The sequence below is a fragment of the Salvelinus namaycush genome, chromosome 37, assembly GCF_016432855.1.
Source record: "Salvelinus namaycush isolate Seneca chromosome 37, SaNama_1.0, whole genome shotgun sequence".
NCBI lineage: Eukaryota > Metazoa > Chordata > Actinopteri > Salmoniformes > Salmonidae > Salvelinus > Salvelinus namaycush.
In genome coordinates, this window is record NC_052343.1 from 85,112 (window position 1) to 107,316 (window position 22,205).

General features: G+C 46.5%; 1 protein-coding gene across 1 annotated transcript in view; it reads left to right on the forward strand.

Annotated features, from left to right (window-relative positions):
- Positions 1–19,874, forward strand: part of LOC120031253 (zinc finger protein 407-like) — a 94,330-nt gene extending 74,456 nt beyond the window's left edge. Inside the window, exon 6 of the mRNA XM_038976926.1 lies at positions 17,530–19,874. Coding sequence (XP_038832854.1) covers positions 17,530–18,419 — 890 coding nt within the window. The 3' untranslated portion in view covers positions 18,420–19,874. The remainder of the gene's footprint in view (positions 1–17,529) is intronic.
- The last annotated feature ends 2,331 nt before the right edge of the window (positions 19,875–22,205 follow it).

Sequence of the window (22,205 nt, forward strand, 5' to 3'; positions counted from 1 at the left end):
ACCCTGACCTAGGCAATGCCACGGTAAAATAATGATGCTTTGACTCCATTTTTTACTTTTAAATGTATGCCAAACAAAAAACGTTGATTTCAAAGTTTACCAAACCATAGAACTCGATGCGCAATGACTAATTTTGTGGAAGAACTGTGCAGATGCAAACTTTGGTAACGTAATTACGGTAAAATCTCCATCAGGTTTTTATGCGACCACATTTTCTAAAACCACTGTTAAATATCTGCTCCAAATTAAGATTCAAAGATGTCTGCAGAAAGAATGGGGTGTCAGCTATGACACGGTGCCCTGAGTTTGAAAACATCTCTTTTGGTTGTTGAACTACAGTACAGAAAGTAAAGTGGATTTACACCCGGTAACAGAATTACAGTAATGGAATTACATCATGGGCATAATTATGTATATGAATGTCATTCCCCTCATGTTTGACACGTTTGGACATCACAGCAGGGCACAGTACAGTACAGTACAGCAGTAGAGTGAGTAGGGTAGATTAGGGTAGCGTATAGTTCAGTACAGTACAGTAGAGCACAGTACATTATACAACGGGTGGGTCTAAGACAGGCAATTTATACATTTATAAAAAGCATGTAGACATTATCTCCCATTTATTTTAGTCGAACATTTAGTTTTCAACAGCAGAGATTTGTATAAACCTTGCTGTCTGTCTCTCCGACATTTGCAACATTGTTTCAATATTGAAATTCCACCTGCAGCTGTCTCATAGTTATGAACGTGTCGGGATGAGACAGACAGGCAAACAGATTTTCTCGGCCAGTCGAAATCATGAATAGGTTGGCATCGTTTTTATGGATTTATACAAAGAAATGTCAATACAAAACAGGTCACACTAAACGAAATGCAGCTTGGTTTGCAGTCTTCCAGCTTCAGTTTGAAGTGATTGTGTTAGCTGTGTTGCTGGCTAGCTCCTCTGAACAACAGTGTCCTGACGAGAGAGAACATTTTCTATACCAGGTATAATCGCGCATCATCAGCTCATTGTTATAGATGTATCCAAATGAATGTCACTAGAAAACAGCTTAACTACTTCTGGCTGCACTGTTTGACGTGACTGTAAGTTAGCCGTAGTTGGCTAGCTATCAAGCAAGGGATAAGAACGTTGCCAGCCAGTATGGCAATGGAACATTTAGAACGAACAACTGGGTCGCGTCCATAGATACAGAACAAAAAGACTTAATGACTGGGTTGCGTCTCTTGCAACAGGAATGTTAGAACGAACGACCAGCCGGCTCGGGTAGAAACCTTAGATTTGTGTCGGGAACTTTAACTCGTGGACGTTTTAATCACATAATAATTAATAAACAAATGTGATATTTGTAAATCACTATAACTATTTGGTAGGTCTACCATTACTCGTTACTTCTGTGAACTTTCATTATCCTCCCCCCTCATGAAGGAGAGAAATTATAAAATGTTAAAGATAAGTGGGTTTTTGGTAACGGGATTATAAGGCACAAGGCAATATTGCTTAAACTTACAGAAGGTAAACATTTTCTCCAAAATGAAATGTACAGTGAATTCGGAAGTATTCAGACCCCTTCACTTTTTCCACATTTTGTTACTTTACAGCCTTATTCTGAAACAGGTTTTTAGACATTTTTTAAAATTGAAATATCACATTTACATAAGTATTCAGACCCTTTACTCAGTACTTTGTTGAAGCACCTTTGGCAGTGATTACAGCCTCGAGTCTTCTTGGGTATGACACTACAAGCTTGGCACACCTGTATTTGGGTAGTTTCTCCCATTCTTCTCTGCAGATCCTCTCAAGCTCTGTCGGGTTGGATGGGGAGCATTGCTGCACAGCTATTTTCAGGTCTCTCCAGAGATGTATTGTCAGGTTCAAGTCCGGGCTCTGGCTGGGTCATTCAAGGACATTCAGAGACTTGTCACGAAGCCAGTCCTGCGTTGTCTTGGCTGTGTGCTTAGGGTTGTTGTCTTGTCATCAAGGACCTCTCTGTACTTTGCTTTGTTCATCTTTCCCTCGATCCTGATGAGTCTCCCAGTCCCTGCCACTGAAAAACATCCCCACAGCATGATGCTGCCACCACCATGCTTCACCTTAGGGATGGTGCCAGGTTTCCTCCAGACTTGATGCTTGGCATTCAGGCCAAAGAGTTCAATCTTGCTTTCATCAGACCAGAGAATCTTGTTTCTCATGGTCTGACAGTCTTTAGGTGCCTTTTGGCAAACTCCAAGCGGGCTGTCATGTGCCTTTTACTGAGGAGTTGCTTCCGTCTGGCCACTCTACCATAAAGGCCTGATAGGTAGAGTGTTGCAGAGATGGTTGTCCTTCTGGAAGGTTCTCCCATTTCCACAGAGGAACTCTGGAGCTCTATCAGTCACCATTGGGTTCTCCTTAACCAAGGCCTTCTCCCCCGATTGCTCAGTTTGGTCGGATGGCCAGGTCTAGGAAGAGTCTTGGTGGTTCAAAACTTCTTCCATTTAAGAATGATGGAGGCCACTGTGTTCTTGGGGACCTTCAGTGCTGCAGAAATGTTTTGGTACCCTTCCCCAGATCTGTGCCTCGACACAATCCTGTCTCGGTGTGCTACGGACAATTCCTTCGACCTCATGGCTTGGTTTTTGCGTTGACATGCACTGCCAACTGTGCGCTGACATGCACTGCCAACCTTATATAGACAGGAGTGTGCCTTTCCAAATCATGTCCAATCAATTGAATTTACCCCAGGTGGACTCCAATCAAGTTGTAGAAACATCTCAAGGGTGATCAATGGAAACAGGATGCACCTGAGCTCAATTTCGAGTCTCATAGCAAAGGGTCTGAATACTTATGTAAATAAGGTATATCTGTTTTTTATTTCTAAAAACCTGTTTTCACTTTGTCATTATGGGGTATTGTGTGTAGATTGACGAGGAAAATGTTTTATCTCATCCATTTTAGAATAAGGCTGTAGCGTAACAAAATGTGGAAAACGTCAAGGGGTTCTGAATACTTTCCCGAATGCACTGTGTTGATATTAGTTGGCATGGGTCTTTACGTCAACATTATTGTGTCTGATGTACTGTATTGATGATACCTTTTAAGACTTTTCTGGTCGATGTTCTCTAAGACTCATTTTCCATCTGTTTATCCAGACATCTAAGCCTTATGCCTAATTTTTAAGAAGGAAAGTTATTGAAAAATGTATCATTGCCTTCATTTCCGAACAAATGTAGACTCTTAGATATCATTTGACACCCAATTTGATATGCTCCTATGAACGTCACATGTTGGTGCTCATGGGTCCTTTTACATGGAAATGCCCACCTCTAAATCCTGACCTCTGATCAGACACTTTACCTGCAGTTCTATCTGAAACTCCCTCCCTCACTCACTGTCTCAGCAGTGCTGCCCAGGTACCATGGAAGAAGAAGATGCGGAACCATCCACACCCTCCTCACCCACCTGCAGCCTCATGAAATCCTCATCACAGACACGCGGACCAAAACGAGTCATTACCGTTATGTCAGTCAGCACCGTAACTGACTTATTCACTTAGTGCCATATTCTCTGCGTCCACTCAGACCTTATCCTAGACAGTATGAGTGCAACCGTATCGTCTCCTTTCCCCTCTCCGTGCCCTCCCGTCCCCAGCTGTTCAAAATGTCACCGGAGAGATTGATAAGTTCATGCTGTAGGCGCTTTGTTTGGAGAGCCTCCCGGAGTGAGAGAAAAACACCACCTGCTTGGCGAAGGAGCGGAGGCAGTTAGTCTAACAGGTCTGTGTGTGTCAGGCTGGGTGGGCGGCGTTGAGGGAAGGTTGGGGGGAGACGGCAGGCGTTCTCCCGGGTGGGCCGCCAAAACGCACCGTGGGCCCTTGACATCTGAGAGCGAGCACTGCCCCGTGCAGTGGGCTACGCAATTGCGCCGTTAGGCAGGCCGTCAAGATACCTCTGCATGCCCCCTCCCCACCACACACACACACTCACGCACATATCTGACGGCGGGAACAGCTGTTCTGTTAAACATGCTGTATGGCACCATATGCTTCATCTACCAGATATGGCTTCATATCATATCAGCTCCAACAACATGGAGGATCGGAGCCAGCCCAGTGACAGTCACCCACATGGAGGATCGGAGTCAGCCCAGTGACAGTCACCCACATGGAGGATCGGAGCCAGCCCAGTGACAGTCACCCACATGGAGGATCGGAGCCAGCCCAGTGACAGTCACCCACATGGAGGATCGGAGCCAGCCCAGTGACAGTCACCCACATGGAGGATCAGAGCTAGCCCAGTGACAGTCACCCACATGGAGGATCAGAGCCAGCCCAGTGACAGTCACCCACATGGAGGATCAGAGCCAGCCCAGTGACAGTCACCCACATGGAGGATCAGAGCCAGCCCAGTGACAGTCACCCACATGGAGGATCAGAGCCAGCCCAGTGACAGTCACCCACATGGAGGATCAGAGCCAGCCCAGTGACAGTCACCCACATGGAGGATCGGAGCCAGCCCAGTGACAGTCACCCACATGGAGGATCGGAGCCAGCCCAGTGACAGTCACCCACATGGAGGATCAGAGCCAGCCCAGTGACAGTCACCAACATGCATTTACACTGTACATGCCATTTAGCCAAACACTCGCATACATATAGGGAAAAACAAGATATAGCCGATATGAAGAATGATAAATATATTTTTCTTTAAAAAGCATAATGTTTTTTTATGCACGCATGTACGAGCGCGTCTAGTTTTTTGGTTCAGGACCGTGACACTTTATCCGTCCTCGCCATTAGAATCCCCGAATCCAAACTTACGGTATTCAATCATTTTGATTAAAAGCCAAGATCTCGAACAGTACTGTTGGGAGTGGAGAGGCCTAAGCAGCCCGCCACGTTTGAGAATTCATATATTTTCATAAACTTTTAACAATGTCAATGAGACACGTCTTCAATCTTTGGTCCACGCGACAGCGGGGCATTCAATCTTTCTTTAGCTTTTCGACAGAAAATTTGAATACGAGCACAGTGTTATTAATGTGATGGTTGTTACGGGGGGGGGGGGGGGGGGGGGGGGGGTTCGCAGAGGGTTTTTTATTCGTTTTGGAGACACTTGAAGCTGAGGAATAAGAGGGAACGGGAGGAAGCTGGGAGGGCGAACACAGAAAGCAACGCTCGGCTAGGTCAAACACCGGGGCTTGTTTGGTCCTAGTGCGTACAGTGTGTTCAAATTCTAATTCGGCACGCCCAATTAACAACACTAACAAACCAAGAGGATTCATTCCTACAATTTCCTACCAGCTACAGTTTTCAATGTTAGACAGGTTAAGATTGTGGCTTCTATATTTGTTTTGTTTAGATTCTGGGAGTTCCTATACACAATATTCATTGTGTCCCTCCCTGTATTATAGTCAAAATGTTCCTCAACTTTTGCTCTACTGTAAATGTATTTAAGACAGGCACATTTGAGGCATGCCTTCCTAAACTGAGGTTCAATCTTACATGGACAGTTTGTGGTTGACGTCAGTGTATTTGTTTATTGGTGTTAACTCTAACTAATTACACTATTAAAACCTGAAAAGCAAAGTAGAAGAAGGCCAGTTTTGCCCAAGAAAAAATGGCGTAAATGTTTCCCGAAAAATACCCATAACGTATGAAGTGAAGTATAGATAGTGACTTATATGGATGATATTTGGAGTGATATACTACATTTGGAACACTGATAAATACCATGACTATGAAATACAATTCAAATTTCCCTGATTGACCTTGTCCTTGATGTTACGAAGACACTACCTTGGCTAACATCAAATGATTTGCCAATAGTACAATCGATCAATTTGTACATCTAAATTGAACACGTTACACAATCCATAACAATTGGGCAAGGTATAGATGTGTCCTAAATGGGACCCTATTCTCTACATAGCGCACTACTTTTGACCAGAGCCTTGTGGACCATACCATGAAGGGAATCGGGTGCCATTTTGGACGTATCCCTTTGACACATCTTTGGTGTCATCGGAGGAGCCATAGAGGCGCCTGGGTAATAGACAGGAATTATTACGTGTCTGGTTACATGTAACTCTGGTGGCCATTTTATCTCCATCCACTGTGCTGTTGTAGATATCCACCTGTCAATAGTCACACCCAGGTCAAACACTATGCGGACATTATTATTGTGTGTGTGTGTGTGTGTGCGTGTGTGTATGCGTGTGTGTGTGTGTGTGTGTGTGTGTGTGTGTGTGTGTGTGTGTGTGTGTGTGTGTGTGTGTGTGTGTGTGTGTGTGTGTGTGTGTGTGTGTGTGTGTGTGTGTGTGTGCGTGTGCATACCAGTATCTATGTGTATTGGTCCCCTTCAGAACAATTTCTCTCTCTCAGCCCTGTCCCCTTTCCCCTCCCTGTATCAGTACTGTCATCAGGATGGATTGAGCCAGTCCCCCCCCCCCCCCAGTGCAAACCAAACCACCGCGGACAGACAGAGTGGGCTAGTAACCCACTGGATAACATGTAGATGCCCTCGTCCCTTTTGGGGATGTGAGGGGCTGTAGAGTTAGAGATATGGGCCTGGGTGCGTTGAGGTGTCTGATAGGGAGAGAGGAGAGATGGGAGGGGAGAGGGGCCGGAGTTCCAGAGAGGTTCCTGTGGTCGTTTGTAACGGGCACACTCTCTCATAGCATCTGCCCAAACCAGGCTCCCCTGTAATGACTCAGACTGATGGTGTTAATAAGACTGGCTGCCCCCCTTGGCTAGTAGTGGAACACCCCAGCAAAGGTAGAGTCCCACAAGATGCAATACACACACATACACACACATACACACACACACACACACACACACACACACACACACACACACACACACACACACACACACACACACACACACACACACACACACACACACGGACTCAAGCAGGCACACACACGCTCATAGGCATACACACACACACACACACAAACACGGACGGTCGGGCGAACACACACACACACATCTCTAGCAAGCCTACCTTTCAGACGAGGGGGCGGGGGAAGAGAGAAACGGTCCTTTCCTATCTTTAGAAGAGATACAGAAATAATAATGGAAATGAAATGTGTTACGGTGAACATCTTTCTGCTGGAAGGAAAACCAGGAATTATTATATATGTCTTCATGCATGTACAGATAATCTGTCTCTTTTTTATTTGATAGATAAACATCAGTAATTGTTGGTCGACTCGTTTGCACCCCGTATGGAAACATATAGCCGTTTTCATTTTACCAGCTGTTTATTTGGTGCTCTCAGCTTTCTAATGCTTCTGTTTTTCCAACGCTTAATCTTTTCTTTCGGGCTACTGATCACCTCTGAGGGTTGTGTGACTAAACAGTGCTACTGTGTGACCAACACGAGGCGGATAGTAGTTTTTGTTTGCCACTCTCTCTCTCACTCTTTTCTCTCTCTCACTCTTTCTCTCTCATTCTCACTCTTTCTCTCACTCTCTCTCTTTCTCTCTCTCTCACACTTTCTCTCTCTCTTTCTCCCTCTCTCTCTCTCTCTTTCCGAACCGGAAAGAATTGATGGAGTCGCAGTATTTATTCCTGTACTGTCAGCACAGTCTCCAATCTCTCTTTCTCTCTCTCTTTCTCCAACTCTCCCACCTTTAAATCACTCTCTCATCTCTCTCTCCTCCCTCACCCCGTCTCTCCCTGTCTCTTACCTCTCTCTCCCTCTGTCTAACTATCTTTCTCTACCTCTCTTTCTCGCCCTCTCTCTCTATCCGTCCCGGCCCGAGGTAAACATATTTTGCAGAAAAGCTGACGGAGAGCTTGTTTTAACAAGGTCAGCAAGTCAAAGCCTGCACTCGTCACGCCAGCCTGGCTGTGTGGTGGGCTGTCTGTGTCTAGCCGCAGACGACACTGTGGCATCTCCACGGAAGATTTATCCTCTACACCTTCAATAATTCAATAATGCTTCCTCTCCTCTTCTCTACTCTTTCTGCCTACACATCTCCTCTCCTTCTCCGCTACTCCTTTTCCTCTCCTCTTCTGCTCTCCTCTCGTAATCTGTGCTTCTCCTCTTCCTCTCCTACTTCCCTCCTCTCCTACTCTCCGCTTCTCCTCTTCCTCTCCTCCTCTCCTCTCGTCTTCTGCACTACTCCTCTTCCTCTCCGACTCGTCTCCTCACATCTCATCTCCTGCTCTCCGCTTCTCCTCTTCCTCTCCTCCTCTCCTCTCGTCTTCTGCACTACTCCTCTTCCTCTCCTACTCGTCTCCTCACATCTCATCTCCTGCTCTCCGCTTCTCCTCTTCCTCTCCGGCTGTGAGTGTTGTTGGAGAGCAGGCCTAAGTGCCACCAGGCCTCAGACTAACCCGCTTCCTCTCCTTTTTCTTAGTAAAGGCATGATGGACTGGCGCTGAGGACTGCAGGTTTTACGAGAGAACACGTAGTCCGTCATCCAACACTAGCGTGTGTGTGTGTGTGTGTGTGTGTGTGTGTGTGTGTGTGTGTGTGTGTGTGTGTGTGTGTGTGTGTGTGTGTGTGGTGTGTGTGGTGTGTGTGTGTGTGTGTGTGTGTGTGTCTGCGCTGTTGTTCACCTGAGTGATGGGTGGTGAACCCCTGCCTGGCGCCTGCACTCCTCTCTCCCACCTTATAGACTTTCATAGCCGTGTCATGTGGCTTGTATTATTATTTACCGTCGCCGTGTCCAAAGTTTTGAAACAGTGTTCCCTAATGAATACGATCCAGGCGTTTGGATGAGACGTGTAACAAATGAAGGAGCCGGTTTTGCATCTGTTCCGTCAAAGTTTTACTGCCGGTCACTAAGGTGAAGGCTGAAATGGGAGGGTTATCGCCGTCGGTGTTAATCGATTGGATTTGATTGAGTGCGATTTTGAACGTCCCTCATTTCTCTGAGTTGACGGGTTGTTTCCTTCCCTGTGGTAAACATTGTAATCGGCGTGGGTTTCCCACTCGGTCTCTGCCATGCTAGGACCCAGGTTAAGTGCAGTTGCAGGCTATTATACGTCATTAGGGTAAGTAAGACTCAGCCACGGGGAGAAGAGAAATGGAGGCCTCGGATGGTTCATTTCTCATCGGCTGCGTGGAGCGGAGGGAGGGTCGGGGAGGCAGGAATAAGGCCCGATATCAAACACGCTTGTACGATCGGACACTCACACGCAAATACGTGTGCACATGCACATGCACACACACACAGCCACATAGTCACAAATCACTGTGCCATAAATACACTTTATAGGGGTTAAAATACCACACCAGCCAGCCAGCCAGTCGACAACACTACCCTATACTCTACGTGGGAAGACAGAGTTGAAACTAGGACTTCTGGGATTTCTTTGTCATTCTGTGTCTTTCAGAATTAGTCCCATATCAGAGCAGCAACCTCCAGTTGGGCTTGTAAAGTGTGGACTAGATTTGGGGGCCAATGGAACCGTCACTCGTCTTGCAGAGGAGAAAGCAACGTGAGAAGTGCTGGATAAAGGAGAGCAGGAGAAATAGTCATTGTTTCTTATTACGGAGGAACAAATATAAATCAGTAGAGCTCAAACAGAGGAGAGAGCAGTGTTGAAAGTCACTGTAGTTACTGCAGCGAAGGCCACTTCCTCCCTCCGCCCGGAATGAAAACCCCAGGCCGGACGGCGCAGTGGAACCGATCACATTTGAATGCTAATTTCGAGAAAAAGGACAGTTCGATGAATAGATCTGCTCTTCTCTCTGGCCACATTAGAGATTGGAGTTTTAAATGCAATTTAAAGAAGACAAAAACGCAAAAAGAGGAGATATTTCCCCAATGTTTTTAAATTAAAGCCAGAAAGGGCATTACCAGGAGAGCACATTTTTCTACAGGCAATTACAAGGTCAATGCACCCTCAACATCCTCCCTTAAAGTTCCCTTATGTATGTTCTGGAATTGTGTTCTTGTATTCAACTTCTTTAATTGGCTCTGTAGTGGCTGCGCAGACACACACGCACGCACACACGCACTTACATTTAATGTACACACACACACACACAGACAGACCCTGCAAACACGTAGAGATCCAGTAGCTGGGGGAGCAGGAGGAGAGAAGAGCTGATCTGGTTTGTCTCTCTGGGCTGGGTGACAGCTGTGTGTGAAGTCCTCTGAATCTGCCCACACTGTCATCTGTTCATATGAGATCTACACACACACACACGCACACAGGCAAATACATGTTAAAGTGGTTTTGTAAAGCGTTCCTTCATTATTGACTGGAGTCCATATCCAAAACCTGCAGTACCTTGAAAGGACAGAGATTGAAATTCAGGTGGCAGCAAACTGCAAAAGCGACAAAGAGTGACGAGGAGAGCGGGAGAAGAAGACGAGCTGCGGAAGAGGCAGAGAGGACAGGGCGAAGAGGAGCAATTTCCCACGCGCGTGAGAAAGAAAGAAAGAAAGAAAGAAAGAAAGAAAGAAAGAAAGAAAGAAAGAAAGAGTGAGTGAGGTGAGTGAGGTGAGTGAGGTGAGTGAGGTGAGTGAGGTGAGTGAGTGAGGTGAGTGAGTGAGGTGAGTGAGTGAGGTGAGTGAGTGAGTGAGGTAGTGAGTGAGGTAGTGAGTGAGTGAGTGAGTGAGTGAGTGAGTGAGTGAGTGAGTGAGTGAGTGAGTGAGTGAGTGAGTGAGTGAGTGAGATGGTTTACATAACACCGGAGATCGTCTTTGGCATGCGTCAGCCACCGAGAGGCATCAATCACTCCATCTGTGTAAAATCACAAGCTGACTCCGATATTGCTAAATATTTATACTGTCAGATACACACAGGCAGTGCAGCTGAATGAGGAGCATTCATTAGGCCTGTCAGCCTGCAGATGGAGATTAGAGGGAAGCCTCCCACCATGATCGCCTCGCGCCGTCTCCCCTATATTTAGCCCCTTCACCACGATAAATATCTCCGCACTGCCTCTGTTAGGTAAATACTGGGTAAATACGACCAGGGATGATCTGGAGGTAACGTAAACACAACGTTGTGTCGTCGAGAGGTGACAACAGGGATGTAACGCAGTAGGTTTGGGTTTGGTCAGGCCTGTTGCCTCGACTTTGCTAGGCCTTGCGCTGCCAAATGTTTTCTGTCTTTCGGTCTCTGTCTGTGTTTCTCTCTTTCTGTCTGTCTTTCTCTTGATTTATTTCGCTCTCTTTCTTTCGCCCCTCTCTTTCTCTTTGTCTATCTTCTTCGGTTTAGACGTGAAGCAAGCGGCTCATATTTTTGATTACTCACAGAGGGCTGACTATATCATCTGTCTGACTATCAGACTTTCAGATTATAGTAGCCCCCACACTCACCCCCTCCTCTCTCTCTCTCTCCCTCTTTCTCCTCTCTCTCTCTCTCTCTCCTTCTCTCTCTCTCTCTCTCTCTCTCTCCTTCTCTCTCTCCCTCTCTCTCCTCTCTCTCTCTCTCTCTCCCTCTCTCTCTCTCCCTCTCTCTCTCTCCCTCTCCCTCTCTCTCTCTCTCTCTCTCTCTCCTTCTCTCTCTCTCTCTCTCTCTCCTCTCTCTCTCTCTCTCTCTCTGAAGCAACACAGCAAAGCAACAAAGAAATAGAAAACTTTTCCGCTTAATTACAGTGGAAACCGCCATGTTGAATCGTGGGGAAAAATCTGCTTCTATTTCATAATGAATCATTGAGTCGTGGGGGAGTGTGAGGGATAGAGAGGGGACACAGGGATGGAGGGAGGAATGGCGAGAGGTCGGAGAAAGGGAAAGGCGTGTAATTATCTTCAGAACGTAGCCATCACCAGTAAATCCATGGAGCCATCTGACATGGCTAATTAAGGAAGCAATCAAAGGTCCATCTCCCGAGAGTTGGATAGAGCGAGGTAGAGAGAGAGAGGGGGAGAGAGAGAGGTGTAATGGGGAGAGTGAGAGAAGGGCAGGAAGGAGAGTGGGAGGAGTGGCTGAAACAGTCTGTTCTGTTGTGCTCTTTGTGATGATTCCATGTGTCAGTCCTCAGAGCGGAGGCTCATGCAGGCCTAACTAACCCCAGCTCCTTTATCAAGCTTTAATCTGACGCTCACGATGATACTTTTTGGAGAAATATCCTCTGATCTGATGAAACAAAAATAGAACTGTTTGGCCATAATGACCATCGTTATTTTTGGAGGAAAAAGGGGGAAGCTTGCAAGCCGAAGAACACCATCCCAACCGTGAAGCACGGGGGTGGAAGCATCATGTTGTGTGGGTACTTTGCTGCAGGAGGGGCTGGTGCACTTCACAAAATAGATGGCATCATGAGAAGGAAATTTATGTGGATATATTGACGCAAAATCTCAAGACATCAGTCAGGAAGTTAAAGCTTGGTCGCAAATGGGTCTTCCAAATGGACAATGACCACAAGTATTGGGCTGGCTTAAGGACAACAAAGTCAAGGTATTGGAGTGGACATCACAAAGCCCTGACCTCAAGCCTGACTCAGTTACACCAGCTCTGTCAGGAGGAATGGGCCAAAATTCACCCAACTTATTGTGGGAAGCTTGTGGAAGGCTACCCGAAACGTTTTACCCAAGTTAAACAATTTAAAGGCAATGCTACCAAATACTAATTGAGTGTATGTAAACTTCTGACCCACTGGGAATGTGATGAAATAAATAAAAGCTGAAATAAATCATTCTCTCTACTATTATTCTGACATTTCACATTCTTAAAATAAAGTGGTGTAAAATACACTGACCTAAGACAGGAAACATTTACTCGGATTAAATGTCAGGAATTGTGAAAAACAGAGTTTAAATGTATTTGGCTAAGGTGTATGTCAACTTCCGACTTCAACTGTATGTGTGCTTTCTCAGCGGTGCTCTGTAAGAGAACCCATGATGACTTATAGGGTACATGTATAATGTAACGGCAACTCAGCTAGAAAGCAGCTTGGACCTTGGTTGTAATTCACCCAATAGTCAGTGCTCTGTGAAATGTGTGTGTGTCTCTGTGTGTCTGGGATTCCTCTGAGTGAATTGTTCAGTCCTCGCCCATTTCCTGGGTGGTCAGATACGGAAGGTGAATGAGACAAAGGGTCGGACACTTCCCCACAAAAAAAACTCACCTTTATCAAGGGTTACCCCCTCTCCTCCACCCTCTCTCCACATTCTCCCCACCGTCCGTCCCCTGGTGGCAGAGGCGTGGGTGACCAGGGGGTCAGCCAGTCTTGGCCAGGGGAAAGTCAGCAGAAAAGGAGCTGAGTGCAAGGAGGAGAGAGGAGGACAGTGACCTGGCTGTATGCACTGTGAGTGACCAACACTGAACCCAAACCTGGTTGTATGCCTTCTTCCTTTGACTGGCAGCCCTATGCCCTATTTATACTGTACGTCCTTAAAGACCCACTCTGTGATTTTTATGATTGTTTATGATTATTTAAAAGAATGATTGAAACCCATTGATTCTTGAAGAATGTAACTGATTGTGCCTCTCTTGAGCTAGTTGTTGAATATACGGTTGAGCTAGAAAGATCAGTGTTCCCATGTACGGCTGTTTTGTCCTTGGGGTGTGTACTGTGCTGTGTGTCTCCATCCATCTCTCTCCCCCTTATCCTTCTCTCATCTTTCTCTCCTCCTCATCCCCCTAGTGTCAATCTCATCCTGGTGTAATTGCTTGTTTTTTGGTCGCCAGGCCAGTCCCCCCTCTCTCTCCCTGGCGTTGATTCATAGAGCTTGTAACTATGAAAGCTCCGAACAAAGCAGGTGACAGAAACACATCTCTAGACGGCTGACCTGTTGGCTCCCCACTGTCCCCACCCCGTCTCTCCTTGCCTGGACTTGAGGGACACAGGAGGAGGAGTAGTGGGTCTTCATTCAAGCATGTCGTCTGTACCATGTAGTGAAGGGGGGGGACTTCCTTCTCCCCCATGCCCCCCTCCCCCCTCTAGTCCCCCAGCCCCCACAGCCCATCCGTGGTGACCTGGATACGTGCTCTCTCTGACACTTGAACTACTTAGCTGTGTCACCTTCAAAAGCCCCGACAGCGCCACCGACACCCACCCTTCTTGTGCGTCAGCTGTAAAACGGCCTCACAAATCAAATACCCACAGGTTCATATCTCGAATTGTACGGAATCGGCACGTAAAAGGATGGCAAAGGATTCTGTTTGAAAGTAATTGATCTTGAAGCCCACGTGTTTGTCACAGTGTTGTCATTGTGCCGTCATGTTTGATTCAGTATAATTGACTGGGCTGGCTTATGCTTCTGTCCAATCCAGGTCCGACTGTCCACTGTGTCCAGGTTGATTCGTATTCACTCTAAATGCTTGTAGGTCCGGTGTTAAAGCAGTTCAGACAATGTTAAGGTTGACTTGTGTAATTGATTGGTGGGGGCTGCATGTCGGTGTTAAGGTTACTTCCTCTAACTGCTGGTAAGTGGCGTCTGACCGCTTCCCAGGCGACGGCCCTCTCCTCCCTGAAGTAGTGCCACTTAGAACCCCCCCCTCCTCTACCCAACACCGCAGGCTGTGCTGGCTGGGGGCATTGATCCACTGATCAATATATAGCTGCATCTGTAGTGTACACTACACTGAAGACATCATGCACATTTTGTTCACTCGAGAAATACTGCACCATACAGTACCTAGTTAGACGTCAAATCGCCTGACTAGGATCTCTTCTGCGAAACATTTCAAAGTGAATGACAGATTTCTTGAGTGATCTGCGATTCATTCGGACTATGTTGAGGGAGTGTATATAGCGCCTACGGCATCTCAAAATGGACAAACCGTACTATTTTCTCGTTTTCCAAGGTCTTTTAAGTATGCGAGCACACTGTATGTGTATGTGTGTCTGTCTGACTGACTGTCTGTCGTTTTGTCCGTCTTGCATTCTCCTTTGCTGCTGACACTATACGTCTCTTATTCTTTATTTTCTGTTGTGGCTTTTCCCTCATTCTCTGTAGGGAGGCCAACTCGTCTGGAGAAACGACATCAGAGCCTCCCTCCCATCGCTCCCCTTCTTTCTTCTCTATCTTATTCTCGCCGGAGCCTCCATCTTGTTTGGAATCACTGCAAATAATGCGGTGTGCCTCTCTCTGTCCTCACGACTCGCTGTTAAAGGAATCGGTCACTCGGAACACTCAAAACACATATTAAAACATGCATCAGCCTCTGTCCGGGGCCAAATCACGCTGTTCAAATGTTGTTCTTCCACCGGGAGTGCGGGGACAAGTGAAGAGATGGGATGTGCAACATTAACTTGATTCGCGGCGGCGGCGACTGAGCGACACCCCATAAACCTCAGCGGGCAGGCAGGCTGCTGCCTAGGCCCAGCAGACAGCACCTCACGGATAATGTGACACACGCTAGCGATGCCTCCTATAGCCCGCCACACACATAAGCGCAGACACACACACACACACTCACATACAACCTCGTTTTATGGTAATGTGTAAAAACATCACAGCAGTGAGTTATTGTCCCCTCCTGTCGGCCTCTCGGTTCTTAGCAGTTCAGCGTCGGGAATAATCCGTTAGCAGTGGCCAGTGGGTCTCTGTAAACAGGTAACCTCTGCTGTCCTAAATGTCAACCTCCCATACAGAGGGACTGGCGCCCTTCGCAGCACTTGTTCTATAGACTGTCCATAGTGTTTCCGACTAAAGTATTTATGACTATGGGTTTTAAACGGGTTCACTCTGAATTGTGGAGATTTGCTATTTGCTATGTTTCCTATTGTGTCATCATACTTCTCATGAAAGGAGTCGAATATGTGTTTCTATTTGCTATATAGCCTACCTACCGTGTACTTCAGGAGATTAGGTATTTCATTTTAGAAATGTATTGCTACAGGTTTGTGCTTAAATACATTATGCGATCCATCCAGAGAGTGAGGGAAATAGAAAGACAGAAGGAGAGAGAGAGAGAGAGGGGAAGAGAGATGAGAGGAAGACAGAACGAGACTGAGAAAGACATGGACAGAGGGAAACAGTGGTAGGATACAGGCTTGACTCTGATAAACGAAGAGGCCTTCTCAAGGAGTGGACGACTGATACATCTCTCTGTGAGGGGGCTCTCCTCTTCTCCTCTTCTCCTCTTCTCCTCTCCTCTGTCTGGAATGAAACCGGCATCGCTTGGCCACAGTCATCTACACTTATATTTCCCTCTGATGTTACGTGTCATCTGCGGGGAATGCACAAATCATTCCCCCCCAACAATTTCCCATGCGGGGGGTTGTGTGAAGATGGGGGCTATTTTGTAAAGGCATATCAGTGGAGGATGGAGATGGACTGTTATTTGGCAGAGAGTGTTGGGAGTAGTGATTATGAAGAACTGACCACTGGTCAGTTTCCTGACACACAGACATACTATCATTGGTTACACTAGTCACTGGGATACACAACGTCCCCGATCTTGATTAGGTGTAGTTGACGATGCTGTAGCTACAGTGTGTTCACTGTGCATTAGTACACTGGTCATCATAGGTCCTTTTGTAGCTTTGCCGTCAAATGGTCAACCCACCTGGTAAAATAAGAGATAAATCAAATAGAAATCGAAATGACGGTGAGAAATAAATGATTGAGTTTATTGTTGCGTGTGTGAAGCAAACCTGGGTCAGATTCTTTCAAATACCTTGTTCTCTGATTTACATTTAACCCGGTACAATGGAACCAAACACACCTGCCTAGAAAATATTTGACCCAGGTTTGGTGTGAGTGTGTGTGTGTGTGTGTGTGTGTGTGTGTGTGTGTGTGTGTGTGTGTGTGTGTGTGTGTGTGTGTGTGTGTGTGTGTGTGTGTGTGTGTGTGTGTGTGTGTGTGTGTGTGAGAGCGAGTGTCTCCTGTTCCCCTCCGAATCCTTTTCTCTGGATAGATTATGCATGTCTGAATCCTCTGAGCTGCCCTCAGCCTTAAACAATGCCATTTCTAACACCATTCCCATCGCCTTGGCAACTCCATAGCAACCTGTGGTCTGCCAGGGCATGGTGTGGATCAATTAGCACCATCTGACGTCTCACCACTTCTTGTCACCCATTTGAATATCTTGATATTCTGTCAGATTCTTTTCTGAAGAAATGAATTTGTGTGTTTATTTTTTATTAACAAATATGCATGCTAGATTATTTTTCATATCAAGTTAATGGAGTATTTATAGATAGATCTTTTTTTATGTTATGCTCTGCTATTACGTCAACCTTGCCAGTGCCCTGCAGAACTTGATTTAAAAAGGAATAAAGGGAAAATAGAGAGACAACATGTCCCTGGCCAATAGAATGAATGGACATTAAAAAGAAAGGAGGACCAAGGCATAAAAATGCCTTTATTTGTATGGCATGTTCAATGGAACAAACATGTCTAAATCTGACGTGTTTTGGCTGCATGGCTGTCAGGGAGTACAAAGACATGATAGTACAATGTTTTCTTTTGAACAAAGCATTTTCCCAACAACCCTGATTGAAGACACGAGGGCGGGGTTACAGAATAGCCAATAGTCATTGGACAACACCTAGTATCTTTTTTCTACAAGAATGAATGGTCATTGGTGCTATAAGTATAGTCCTAATAACTAAAATGTCCACGGACGTCATACAGCTTTGCCATTAACGCTGCTCCATAATCTCTTGTGTTTTTTCCAGGTATCGTGTCCAAGTCGTTCGAGTGTCGTCTAAAGGGCCAGGGAGCCACGTTCGTGGAGGTTGACACAGCGTTTGACGGGGCCTTCCCGGTGCGGAGGGTGGGCTCCATGGAGGGTCTGGAGGGCCAGGAGGGTGTCCAGCAGGTGATTATCATCCAGGGCTACGGCGGTGGGGAGATGGCCTTCGACCAGGCCCTGGAAGAGTCAGCCGCTGCCACCCTGCGAGACCTGGCCATGGCGGGCCAGGTGGCCGAGGTGCTCCACATCACCGAGGACGGCCAGGTCATCTCCTCGGGGAGGGAGGTGTCTGCAGGCGGGGCACATCACCTGGCCGGAGGCACCACCCAGTACGTCCTGCTGGAGTCCGGCGGGTCTGCAGCCGGAGGTGGAGGTCACGGGGGAGGGGCGACGCACCACCACATGGCGTCGGAGTCATCCACGGCTCTGGATGCCCTCCTCAGTGCCGTCAGCGAGATGGGCCAGCAGGAAGAGGACAGCCAAGAGGTCATGGCCCAGGAAGTTGTGTCAGAGGTCGTGGAGCGGGTGGAGGAAGAGGAGGAGATGGAGGTGAAGACGGAGGAGGAGGTGTGGGAGCAGCAGCAGGTGCAGGATGAGCAGGTGGTCCAGGAGGTTCTGCAGTTTGCAGCCAGCCATCTGATGAAGGAGGGGCTGACGCAGGTGATCATCAACGATGAAGGGACCCACTACATCGTGACGGAGCTGGATGACAACACCCTCCAGGTGGAGGGGACCATGTACACCCAGCACCAGGGAGGGGAGGACGACCAGCAGAGCGAGGGGGTTTCAGAGGGCCAGGCTGGGGAGAGGATGGTCTACTACCTGGATGGAGCGCCACACAATGTGGTTCTGGAGAAGGTGGAGGTGGACTAGTCGGTGACTGTGGCGAGAATCTCAACTGGATTTCCTTGATTCCTCGAGTCCTCTCCTCACCTCCTTCTCAAACCCCGTTGGATAAGAAGTTATAGGGGAGTGACCTCTGACCTTTTCACCCATTGGGTTGGAGAAGGAGGCGAGGGGAGAGGATGCAATAAATCAAGGAAATCCAGTTGAGACCTTCCCTGTGTGAAGACCAAATGTCCAGCTTAAAGCCCCAAAGAGTCTTCCTCTTTGTCTCTTTCATTGAAAATGTCATGTTTTTTGTTTTTTACATAGCTTTGTCTCCGTTTTGCAACGATCAACTCAGGATAACATTCACATCTATAGAGTTCTAGTGAGGTGCAAAGTCTTTGGTGCTAACATTATTTAACATTTGCATCATTTTATGGCCAACGCCAGAATTACCACTTGTTTTTGGAGTCATGACTGGAAGACTGGAAATACATAGGCTATTTTCAATTGCAAAAATAATACTTTTAAGATTACATAATGGGAAATGTTCCCGTTATCTAGAAAGACTTACAATCTTTAAGTTGCGTGGTTTGGTTTTGTTGAAAGTTGGAGAATAATAGCAGCTTTATTTTTCAATTTGATATGGTTTTACTAAAAGGACATTTCCACCCAAAAACGATATTTTGGTATTTGTTTAATTAGTCCATTGTTGGTTTTGCATGTCAGCAATCCATTTTCAACGTATATCATTTTCAAAATACAGAAATACAGCCGGTATGATGCAAAAGGCAGCATCATTTAGCATCAAACCAGCTGTATTTCTATGTTTTGAAAGTTATATATCTTGAAAACTTGTTTGCTGACATGCAAAACCTTTCTGTACTATATCAACAATGGACTAATGAAACAAATACCAAAATATTGTTTTTGGGTGGATTTTTCCTTTAAGTAGTGAATTCGTTTGCAAAACTTTTTTGTTTTTTTATTTAAAAAGGTACATTAATAGGTCTGTTTTGATAACAGACACCTTGCTATCATACCTTGCTGAATCTAGGACCAATAGCATTTTGGACATCGAAAATATCCAGGCTGCTGATTGGTCTAAATCCAGGGGCAGTCCACTGATTGACTTTGTTTTTCAGCAATTCCTAAATATGGTCAGAATGCTGATTGGTCTGAATCCAGAGGCAGTCCACCTGTTTTTCAGGATGTTCTCAAAATGTCACAGTGCTGACATTGTTTCGCATCATTAATATGTTCTCTCATAGGGAGTGTCCTTTGACCGACAAAATAGGACAAATGAATTTGTCACAGAAACATGCTTTGGCAGAATAGCATGAAGAGATGACACAACATTTAGTGAGTTTCTGATCATCATAATCCAATTAAAGTTGATAAGTATTTTTCTCCATTGGTTTTCCTGCTCTCAGTTATTGTAAATATATGTTTCTGTAGATGAAATTGTAATGAGACTTGCGTTTGACTCATGACAATAAAGCTCCGTCTTCATTTGGAGGGTTGCTAGTTCACCACAAGTTTTCTATGACAGTGATACAATCTCCTATTCACATCAACCACATGAACTTCCACGCGTCAACTGACATTGGAGCTTTGACCAAGTGTGTTTCCAATCACCATCATCATGATCATCACCGTTGTCATTATCACCGTCACTACAGTCATCATGGTCACCATCATCCTAATCATAAATCCGCCTCTCCCTCGGCCAGCCCCCTATTCTCTCCCTCCATTGTGTTGAACAGACACATTCTTTCTCCCTACAGTATTCAAGAGCTGGAAGAGGGAATCAATATTCACTTCGGGCCGTAGTACAGCCTGGGCTCTGATTGAGTGAGTGGGAGCCCAGCGTGACGGCTATGAACACAATGACGAAGACTGGCTTTCACACAGGGGCCATCGGGAGATTATCTGTTTAATGTAACACAGCCAGGTGTGTGTGTGTGTGTGTGTGTGTGTGTGTGTGTGTGTGTGTGTGTGTGTGTGTGTGTGTGTGTGTGTGTGTGTGTGTGTGTGTGTGTGTGTGTGTGTGTGTGTGTGTGTGTGTGTGTCAGCGAGAGAGAGAGAGAGTTGTGGGCTGGCTGAGAGGAGTGGATTACAGCTGGATTGAGTGAGTGAGGTGAGATGAGCAGAAGAGCAGCAGCAGAGAACCCCCCCCATAACCACTGTTGGAAGGTGAGCCAGTAATTTCACATGGCATACTGTATGTCTCTCTGCTACACAGAACTATAGCAGCCCTGCCTCAGCTAAAACCTGCAATCCTAGCTGTCTCCTTTCACGCTTTCTCCTCCCAGTTAACACACAGTTAACACAATTATATGACGTGAAGCATCACGGTGTGTGGGTTTCTAGGTGTGTATCGCTGTGCGTGTGTGGTGTGTACGTGCAATATGCTTGTGTAGGTGCATGCGCGCGCCGTGGGTCTCACTCTCTCCACCCTGTGCGGCTTCCTAATCAGAGACGGGTGGCTCATTATTAGCTACAGCAGGCCGTGCGTGTGACATGGAAGAGGGAGAAATTAGCAGCTGTCACCGAGTGATGAGTTCATTTCCTGACAGGCCCGGTTCGCCTGAGTCCGTTGGAGACGACAGGCAGACGGCTGATGGAAACCTGCCGCTGCAGCTTAATTGGCGAGCCGGAAAAGGGCAGAGGGCCGGTGGAGGGGAAGGGGGGTGGAGGGGCGGCTATCCTCCCTCTCCTTCCATCACTCTGTGGGGGCAGACGGGAGAGCGAGAGGAGAGGGACAGGGGGTTGGGATCTCTCTGAGTATGATAAATATGGCAATTCTGTTTAGTTCACCGTCTATAGAAAACATATCAGCCCGTGGATCATTTTCTTAATGTCTCTGCTATTCGTTTTGCCGCCCCTTTGGCAGTATTAGCATTCTCGCTGATACTGATACACTCTGGTTGTGTGTTGTGTCCTGGGGACAGCGTGCAGGTACAATTCTATTAAAGGGACCTGTTTGTTTTGTGGTCTACTTTCTATGTTATGTGGTCTTGTTCCTGGAACGTGAGGGCAGTTGAAGAGATGTACAGTCAATTCTATATTTTCTAGTTGTTGTTTGTGTCAATGCTCTAACAGAACTGCAGTGTCTTGAGTATGTGAAAGCTTTTATAATGCGGCCGCAACAAGATCAGGAGTGGTTCGTCTCTTTAAGGAATGATTGGGCCTTCCATTTCTCTCTCTCTCCCCCGTATCCAGGTCTTTGTTCACACTAATCCAGCGCTAGCAACCCCCCCCCCTCTCCTGCCATAGACTCACTGCCACACCTACCTCAGCGCCTGACAAACATTGACAGCCCCACTCCATTCCTGATCCACTCATAGCAGGCGTTCCCCCCACAGAACCCCCCCCCCCCCCCCCCCCCCCCCCCCCCCCAAACACACACAGCGAAATGCACAAACACACACAAGCACACACGCACCCCTGAAAACACTTCAGGCCCACAGACATGCGGGCTCTCAACACTTCATTAAGAGAAGCAGTGATTGAAAAATGATCCGATTAGCTCACTATGAAGAGCGGGGTGACCGAAATAACTGTCATTTCAACCTTGAATGAGAAACAACTGTAAGTGCTTTTAATTAGACACACAACACAGAGGGAGAGAGAGAGAGAGCATTTCCCCTCCTTCCCCAGCAGGAGATGTTTAAAAAAGAAAAAACAGCTTTATGAAAACTTTGTTGAAGTAAAAGAGTGGCAAAACCTCCTTAAATGTTTTTCTTCCATTTAGATTTACAATATTTAATATAGATCTCTAGAGAGATACATTTTTGGGGGGATGTTTTTACATCTCTCCGCTTAAAT